Source organism: Mesoplodon bidens, assembly GCF_964165515.1.
Source record: "Mesoplodon bidens genome assembly, chromosome: 9".
Taxonomy (NCBI): domain Eukaryota; kingdom Metazoa; phylum Chordata; class Mammalia; order Artiodactyla; family Ziphiidae; genus Mesoplodon; species Mesoplodon bidens.
The window spans coordinates 89,028,596-89,037,777 of record NC_138166.1 but is presented as its reverse complement, the minus strand read 5'-3'; the positions used below and the strand labels follow the sequence as shown (position 1 = coordinate 89,037,777).

Sequence of the window (9,182 nt, the reverse complement as noted above, 5' to 3'; positions counted from 1 at the left end):
TATCTTTGGATTTAAAGGTAATCGCCAGTGCCTTGCAAATGGTAAGTATTCTACAAACAAACAGTATATATTAAATGGGTATTTCTACTGTAAAAGACAATGCCTTTGGGAAAACAGTACTGCCACCGTAGGTGCCAGAGGGGTGACATGTGACTACACTGGGAATGAGAAGGAGGACAAAGGAACATTTGATAATGTTTTTTTGAAGAAGAAGGTTTTCAATCCCTCTTTTCAACCTTTTCTATATATGTTTGGTCAGTTGTCTCTACCAGAGCAATTTTTTTTTATAAACTTATTTATTTTATTTATTTATTTTTGGTTGCGTTGGGTCTTTGCTGCTGCGCGCAGGCTTTCTCTAGTTGCGGCAAACAGGGGCTACTCTTCGTTGCGGTGCAGGGGCTTCTCATTGCAGTGGCTTCTCTTGTTGTGGAGCACGGGCTCTAGGCGCCTGGGCTTCAGTAGTTGTGGCGCATGGGCTCAGTAGTTGTGGCTCACGGGCTCTAGAGCGCAGACTCAGTAGCTGTGGCACACGGGCTTAGTTGCTCCGCGGCATGTGGGATCTTCCCGGACCAGGGCTTGAACCCGTGTCCCCTGCATTGGCAGGCGGATTCTTAATCACTGAGCCACCAGGGAAGTCCCTACCAGAGCAATTTTTAAAATTTTGTTGGAAAATTGCCTGTAATAAGTATTTAAAAATATGAAATGGCTTTCCTCTTTAAAGAATGAAACCAAGACTCAATCTGAAATATGCATTTTGCTATACCATCATCTTTATTACATCAGATAGAACTCTTGTAATCAATATAGTACATAAAAATAAGTGAGGCAAAGACATTTGGAGGAATTCCGTTTATTGTGGATGCATTTTCACAATATATATTTATTGCAGCGATCAATTATCAGTGAAAAATATCGTGTTTATAAAATTTTTAGGAATGGCAGATTCACAGAACATGATAGTCACCTTGCAGTTTTACTTCTTAAAAAGATAACAGAGAGAATTGTAATCAAACAAGTAAACAAGGAATTTATTTTTCAAAAAATTAAATCCAAACTGAACAAAATTCTACCCTAAAACTTATTCCATCCAAGTATTGGAATAAAAGTCAGGATCGATCGATATATTCTCTTCTTAAATTTAGACTTTCTAGAAAAAAATATATAATAGTGATCAGGAGAAGCTCTTATTCAAAAGTACAACAAAGAAATGTTATCTCGCCATAGGCCTTAATTCAAACTTTGATCCATTTCACTCGAATGCTGGGAGTCAATGCCAACTCAGGCACTGCATGTGAATTATAGTTCATCTTATCATAGACTCATGTCTACTCTGTCATGGATGGGTGACTTGTGCAATATTGCTGGCTTTACTTTCTTTGGCCCAGATGTGCTAAAAGCTAGAGGATTCAACAACTCTACTGATTTATGAGGAAAATGGACTTTGGAAGGCACTGGTCACTCCTCATGCCAGCCCTACCCTGGCTAGCTCTCTCAGGGGAACACTGTGGATTAGAAAAGAGTCATTTGGGAGGCTCCCTCATTGTGGTAGGAATTGAGACTAAGACAATTTTGGTAAGTCATGAGGTATACGTTTATAGAACTACACTATATGTATATCTCTATGCTAGAACATATTGCCAAGACACTGGAGTACTCTTTTATCATCTATTGTGAAGAATAGATGAACGCTTATAAGCTAAAATAAGATCTGATACCTGGATTGTGTGTGTACAAATGATGAGTTGATAGGCTCTTAGGGAAAAAGGTAAAATTAATAAAAATTACATATATTTTTTGAAAGTTCAACACATTATCAACTTATGGCAAGTGCCAATGACTAATAAAGGTAGAAAAGTTTAACTAAAAAGATGTTGCAGTATGTTAAAGATGGAAGTACTGTCCTGACTCCTAAATATTGGCTTTTGCTTACTTTTCTGCTTCCAGCGGTTAGCCAAAGTTGGACGTAGTACGCCTATTCATGGAATTCCCATCTGTACAACTTTGTCACTAAAATTCTCGTCTTTAAATTTTAGAGAAGGAAGAGACCTCAGACATCATCTAAGCCAACCGATTGTGAACTTGATTCTTTTTTTTTTTTTTTTTTTTTTGTGGTACGCGGACCTCTCACTGTTGTGGCTTCTCCCGTGGCCTCTCCAGTTGCGGAGCACAGGCTCCGGACGCGCAGGCTCAGCGGCCGTGGCTCACGGGCCCAGCCGCTCCGCGACATGTGGGATCCTCCCAGACCGGGGCACGAACCCGTGTTCCCTGCATCGGCAGGCAGACTCTCAACCACTGCGCCACCAGGGAAGTCCATGAACTTGATTCTTAAGAATGAAGTTTGGAGCAAGCTTTGAGATTTAGTACAATTCACACTGGACTTCAAGACTGCTTTTAATTATAAACTAAATACTATGCTTTATAGAAAATGTCAATTCATTTTGACACTTCTAATCTCTTTCTTATAGGTTATTGGGCATTGGAAACATATCGATACCTATTCTGCCATGTTTCTATTGGCAAATATGAAATATTAATATAATATTGTGATTTTTAATTTTTAAAAAGCAGTGATATTGGCTAGTTACAGGGACATACTGCTAAATATAATAGCCTAGCACATAAAAAAGCTTTCTACCATTAGTGTGTTTGTATATGTGTATGCACATACATACATGATCACGTCATCTAAAATGTGGTTCACTATCACTACCAAAGAAATCCACAAAGCAACCAACCTAAAGAAATCAGTACCACTGTCAGCTAACATCAAAATCCAATTTAGATATTCATCAGCATGAAAAAAGTAATACCTTAACAGTACATCTTTTTTTTTTTTTAAAGACAATCATTATTGTAGTATCTAAAATCTGAAATGGGTTTCTTTCACAAAGTGTTATAATTGCCTACTAAGATAATTTCTTCCATGCTTTATTCTAAAGTGCAGAAACAATATGATTTCTGTATTTAAAAAACAAAAAAACAAAAAACCCACTATGGTTCATTTTTCTGGATACTGCACACATTCCTCAGGCAATTTTCAACTTGAATCTCCTTCTGTTGACTTCTGATGTGGTTGATATCACTGTTCAGACACAGAGTTATGATGATCAGTAGAAAAGTCTCTATTTCACAGCATGGGTTTCTTTAGAAACAGGCTCCTGTGCAAAGGCAATACTTTTACCATGAACATCTCTAGACCGTGATTATTAAATATAGTGATAATATACATGGGTTTACTGGGATAATGAAAAACAAAACAAAAGGAAATGAACCCAATTTAGTAAATCAACATAAATATAAAACAGAGCAAATTAGCCCTCTTCAACTGAGCTGGTCCAGCATCTTGAGCGGCTACTTTGGGTTCTTTCTTGAACTGTCTCAAACCTGCTAAGAGAAGAGAACTTTAAGTCGTCAGGCCATGGTGTTTCAGCCAGACATTTTGTGTCAGAATTAAAAAAAAAAAAAAAAACAATGATAATATGGCAGGAATAAATGTCTATGAAAGGGAGGATTATTTTTGGCATTCTATTCAAATATGCTCCTCTTCTTTCAGTCTATCCTTTCTTCTGTTGTTTTTTTTTTTTTGCTTTCCTCTTTCTTTCTTCTTTATATTCCCCTTTTCATATCTTGATCTTGAGCCTTGCTCATGGCATTCAGGGTCAAGGAGGTTTTCTTTAAACACTACTTACTACAAGGGCCAGGACTCTATAATGTGTGTTCCAGGACAGGCATGCATGACTGAATGGCTGTCTCAGCCACATCAAGGCGTGATGGTAAACTGGACTATGCTTATCTTTAGTTTTCTCCTATTTTTTCATTTCCTACCTCCTATTCTTATGCCCCTACCCTTGAAACTTATCTGACCAATGGTCTTATTGTACACCATTTCTTTCCCTCAGCTAGCTGCTAAAAATTCTTGCTGAGGTATTCACAAATGTTAAAGTGTTATGAATCTGCAATTTCCAGTGTGTTGTATAGTTTCATTTCAAAGGGATTACTGCGTGATACTAGTGAATTTGACATTTTGGACCAAAGGAGCTACCTACTTTGCTACCTCACAAACTCAGCTCTGGGCCTGCTGGTTATGTTATTATTATTACTGTAGAAAGAGTTGTGTGGTATAGACCAAGGAGGAGGGGGCAGTATGTATGTGTATGAAGTCTCACCCTGTCACTGTCCCACCTTGTACCACACACATTATTGCATAATTCCAGGGAGTACCATTCATGTTGTATGTGAGTGGTGTTGTCTGAGACCTACCATTCCAGATCATATCTTTACTCTACTTCCTAGAACCCTGGTTCAGAGGAATGTTGTCCAGAGGGGATCTATTAAACCTGTGATGATGGCCTATGGAAAGCTGACAGCCCCTACTCAGAAAGGAGACTATATAAACATTTAGACTATCATTTCTGAAAGGTCATTTCGAGAAGGGTCATAATGGCTTAGGCCAACAAAAGTTCATTCTTTGTTTAAAAAAAAAGACTAAAATATGATTCCCCTCCATTCCACCAGAAGAAAATTGTACAAGGAACTTCAGAACTTTACATTTTCTGCTGAACATGCAATCCTAAAAAAAAGCAGCATGTATAATGGTTAAGGATGCAGGCTCAGAACAGACTGCCTGAGTTTAATCCAGCCTTTGCTCCTTATTTGCTGTGTGACTTTGAGAAAGGTAATTAATCTCTCTGTGCCTCATTCTCCTTAACTCTAAATGGGGGTAATAATAATGGTGATTGGAGAGTCAAATGAGATAATGTAGGTTCAGAAGGTATATGGTGGATGCTCATTACATGTTAGTGGTTTGTAATGGTGAAAATTATTACTGGTACTTTGAATATATTTAGCAGTTATTTAGAAAACTTAACTAATAGAGAAGATGTAACACACTCAGGAAGCTGCACCAGACTTATCAGCACGTCGTAGAAAGTAGGAAAGAGGAAGCAATTCTCTCCCTTCGGTGAGTTGTAGAGATTCTTCAGTTGCCTTTGAGATGTTCTTCAGTCCTGAGTTTGCTTAAAAAGTGCTTCTGGGAATAGAGTTCTACATCAGCCCATGAGCAGTCTGTTCTAATCTTACTTATTGTTGCTCTCTGATTTTTCTCTTTTCAATTTTCCCTCTACCAAGGGAGAAGACTGGAATTATTACTTGAATGGGGAATTAGGAGTTGAATTAGCTCCTTGTACAACAAGGGGTCCTATTTTTAGTTTGTGCATCATTTAGATATTGACCAGAGGCCACTTTGTGAAGGATGAGCAGAAGGCCAAAGAAAGACAAATCCAAGCATTCTTAGCCATTAGTTTTCATAGGGTAGCAAATTTTGCTAACTTTTGAATATTATTTCAATTTTTTTGCTGTATCAGCCTTGAGTCCTAGGCTGCTGGCAATGTAACCCCTTAGAATGGTTCCAGAAAGCAGCTTTGAAACTACTCAAGGAGATAGACATTCTTTCCTAGGCGATCTGCAAATTCTGATTTCCAAGCCTGGACTTTGTAAGGAAATGTAGACCATGGTTATACCACACAGCCTTCTGTTTTCAACAGCCCTACCACTATGGTGTTTCTAGAATGTCTTACTGGGAACCATCCCACGGATCTAGACTGTTTACCTTGTATGACTGACAAACCTACCATGCTGAAGGCTCCGTGACATTGCCTTTCACTGTACCATATACAAGTCTTTAGAAACTGATGGTTACCCAGACAAGGCTCTGTGGATCAGCACTATTTCTTTTTTGACCCTGGGACAGGATACTGCAGGATACAGCAGGCAAAGAACTTGTGAAAAACAAATCTTCTGGAAGATTACCTTAGTGGGGGAAGTGACCTTGTCCACAGATTGCTTTTCCCAGAGGTTCCGCTTGCCAGATACGTCTCCTGGCCTCAAATCCTAACGAAGAGAAAGCAGAAAAAATTGATGGGTGGCTCTTTATATTTTCTGGCCAGGTTTAAATAAATCACCACATGTGTTGTTTGTTTATTTGTGTAATACACTTTATCCTAGTCATCTGAAATGGGTTGAATCAAAAGGATTGTTAGCCGTTGTTTGTTTTTATACGGACCCTGACCTGTGCTGTGACAGGAGAATGGGCTGAAACGATCCAGCATTTAGGTCCTGTCATTCACCAAGGACTTAACTGTTTATTGACCAGTAAAATGGGAATATAAGCATATTTAAAATGAGATAGCCAATTTTTAACTTTCTATGTCCTTAGAAGTGAATCGAGCATAGGTTAGTTTTAAATAATTTTGAGGGGTTTGGATAAGGACCTCACCCCTTGCCAATTAACTTTTCTTTAGTGCCTTGCCCATGGCCCCCAGCCCTTATGACTTTAATGTGTACCAGCTGGACTTCAATGGCCAACACTGCATCTCTTTGCATGAGGACTTCCTCTGGCTGCAGATGCCCACTTTGTTCCCAGGAGGCAGGCTGGACATCCAGGGAGTTAACACCCCCAGAGGCAGTCTTCAGCCACTCACCCATGAGATTGGGTGCAAGAATATTTCTCAGACTCGCTCACGCCTCAGGCAGGATAGCTCGGAAGCATGTGTTTTGTGGTGGCTTTCAGGCTTTCCCAGCAGGATTATGTTTAACAACCCACGTAGTGACTTGCTTAATAAACATTCTTTATTGGCTGACTTCTTTTCCTGCCTCATTCCTGTAGTGTTTTCTTCACGTCTCAAGTAAACTACTTGCACACGAACCACTATTTTAGGGTTTGCTTCTGGGCAGCCCAATCTAAGGCATTTTTCTAATTGCACTTTCCTCAGATTAAAATCATTTTGTGTTTCCTGAGGAGCAAGGGGTAATTCAGAAGTGTATCAGGAGCACCTAGCCCTGTGAAATTAAGCATTTACTACAAAGTGTACCCATAAGAGAAAGTGACAGTGGATGACATATGTGAGAACATGTAAAGATCTTGGGAAGAAAACACTAAAATACGATCGATGACAGCTATATATCTTTGATTCTTTATTCACCACCTCATAATTAATTTGGTTTGGATAAGGATCCAAATTTCTGTTTCCATTTACTCCTTCCAGCGTTTGCTTATATGAGTACTTGGCAAAGATAGTTTGCAGAAAATAAATGTATTTTACTGAAATAGTAATGTTGATTTTGGAAAACCCTTTTCTCATTAGGAAGGCAAAGCTAATAGCAACTACATTTATCCATGGACACCAGTCTAAATGGACATGTATTTTTTTTAGTAGATACTATCGAGATTGCAGCACTAGAAACGCACTGGTTAAAAACATTACCATGTGAAGCAGTTCAGATTTGCCTTAATCTTACTGAATTTCTGGATTTTCACTGTGACATGGATTCCTGATATTCTATTAGAGAGTTACACCTATTTAACTTGGAACCAGTAAGCAACAAATCAGATTGTTTTTGAAGAATTCCACCACATACGCCAATGTAAGTAGAAGCTGCCAAATTGTCTGGAAGACTGTTTTAAAAATTTGGAAACTATAATTAGGAACATGCTAATGGAAGCTCTGGAAAGTGGCTGTTACTACTTTATTTATTTGATTCATATAAGAAAAATATTTTTCTTTCACATGAATACCCTTCTACTAAAGAAAATGAATTGTATTTTCCTTGAATCCTACCTATGAATCATTTGGGATCACTTAAAGAGTTAAAGAGGCCATTTTAAGAAAATATTAACAACTGAGTGGTAAATTGGCATTTTAAATCAAATGGGAAGTATAAATGAAATTACCTGACCAGCCTACATTTTAGAGAAAGACCCACTCCAGAAGAAGAGGGAGAAATGAAGGCAGGGAAGCAGGTTTCCAGTCAACCAGAGATCAAAGAATGAAGAAGAAAATTCAGCTGAGAAAGACAATGTTGGGTTTTTTTAAAACAAAAAGAAAGACAAATTAGCATTTTAATTGCTGTATATAACATGTAGTTTAGACACAAAGAACAGACTAACCAGATACAACAGACATACTTAGAAATGAATTCCAGTTACAAAGTTACACTGAAGTCCTATAAATTCTACCCACAAATAGCAATAGACATCCCAGTAAAGAATCAGGTGTAGATCAATGTTTAAATAAGTTACTAGTTTTCAGAGACCCAAATAATATTGATTTGACAAGCTTTTGAGCACTTTTAATTATATGAAAATTAATGTATAACTAGTAGCAGAGAGTGGTTTTTCTCTTCAGTGAATTTTAGAACTGGACACTAATCCCATGGATTACTCTTTTCCTGGTTCTTGAGGTTTCACTGGGTGAGCACTATTTTGGTAAAAGAATATCTCTCTGATTTTTCCTTAATGGCCACATGCCATACATCTGCAAACACAAACCCAGGCTTTCCCTTTCACCCATACACACCAAGGAATATAAACAAGGGGTTGAGAATAAATCACCTCTGGTCCCAAATTAGAAGGGAGCCTTTGGGAGCCTCCTATTTGCTGCTGTCTTTAGGTAAGACATCCTGGGTCTTACCAGGATGGTCTTACCACTTTAGGTGACATCCTGGGTTAAGGGTCAGTCTGACCAGAATCCCAAGGGTGTCAAACTCACATGCCTGATATGAAGGGCCGGGCTGGAAACACATGCCTGAAGAGGCTGGTGTAAGAAAATTTTAAAAAAGAAGGAATCAACAAGTTAAAGATTACATGCCTCCACACCTTAAAAACATGTTCAAATTATAATTTAAAAGAAGGAATATAAAGCACAGTGGCCCTGACTACACAGATCTTAGCTGCAGGCCACCAGTGTGAGACCCCCCTGGACAAGACCTAGACAAAAATCTTTGCTTGACCTGTCTTTCTAAGCTGCCTTCCGGGACTTAACCTTTTGCCTGACAAGTTTTATGTATCTGCAGGATCCGTCCAGCCCTTTCCAGCAGTTTGGACATTTTCATTTCTTTTCTGCTGGATCCGTAGTGTCTGTGAGTTACTCTCCTGCCTTACTAAATTCCAAGTTATATCTTTCCCCAAAGAGACTGCCATACTGCTATTCATGATGTGGCACATTGCTGGGCCTACTACTCTTGGGATGTGCACAAAGCTCAAAGTTATATATTAAGTACGATCTACTCAAACTGCCCTTTTATTTACAACATCAATTACACATTGCTTTGTTTCAACCTGGCCTTTATTCAGGAAGCCACACTAATCTACCAAATCCAATGGGACATGGGGAAAAAAAGATCAT

At 38.6% G+C, this 9,182-nt stretch overlaps 1 protein-coding gene across 11 annotated transcripts in view; it reads right to left on the bottom strand.

The window, feature by feature from the left end:
• Window positions 1-834: 834 nt before the first annotated feature.
• CALD1 (caldesmon 1) overlaps window positions 835-9,182 on the bottom strand; it is a 182,832-nt gene continuing 174,484 nt past the window's right edge. For 8 of the 11 annotated variants that reach the window (XM_081243801.1, XM_081243803.1, XM_081243807.1 and 5 more), the window contains 2 exons: window positions 5,755-5,889; window positions 3,515-3,643 (listed from right to left, as the gene is read on the bottom strand). In XM_081243801.1, coding sequence (XP_081099927.1) covers window positions 3,530-3,643; window positions 5,755-5,889 — 249 coding nt within the window. In that variant the 3' untranslated portion in view covers window positions 3,515-3,529. Of the gene's footprint in view, window positions 3,388-3,514; window positions 3,644-5,754; window positions 5,890-9,182 lie in introns of those variants that run through there. The other 3 variants (XM_081243805.1, XM_081243806.1, XM_081243798.1) reach the window with 3 other exon arrangements.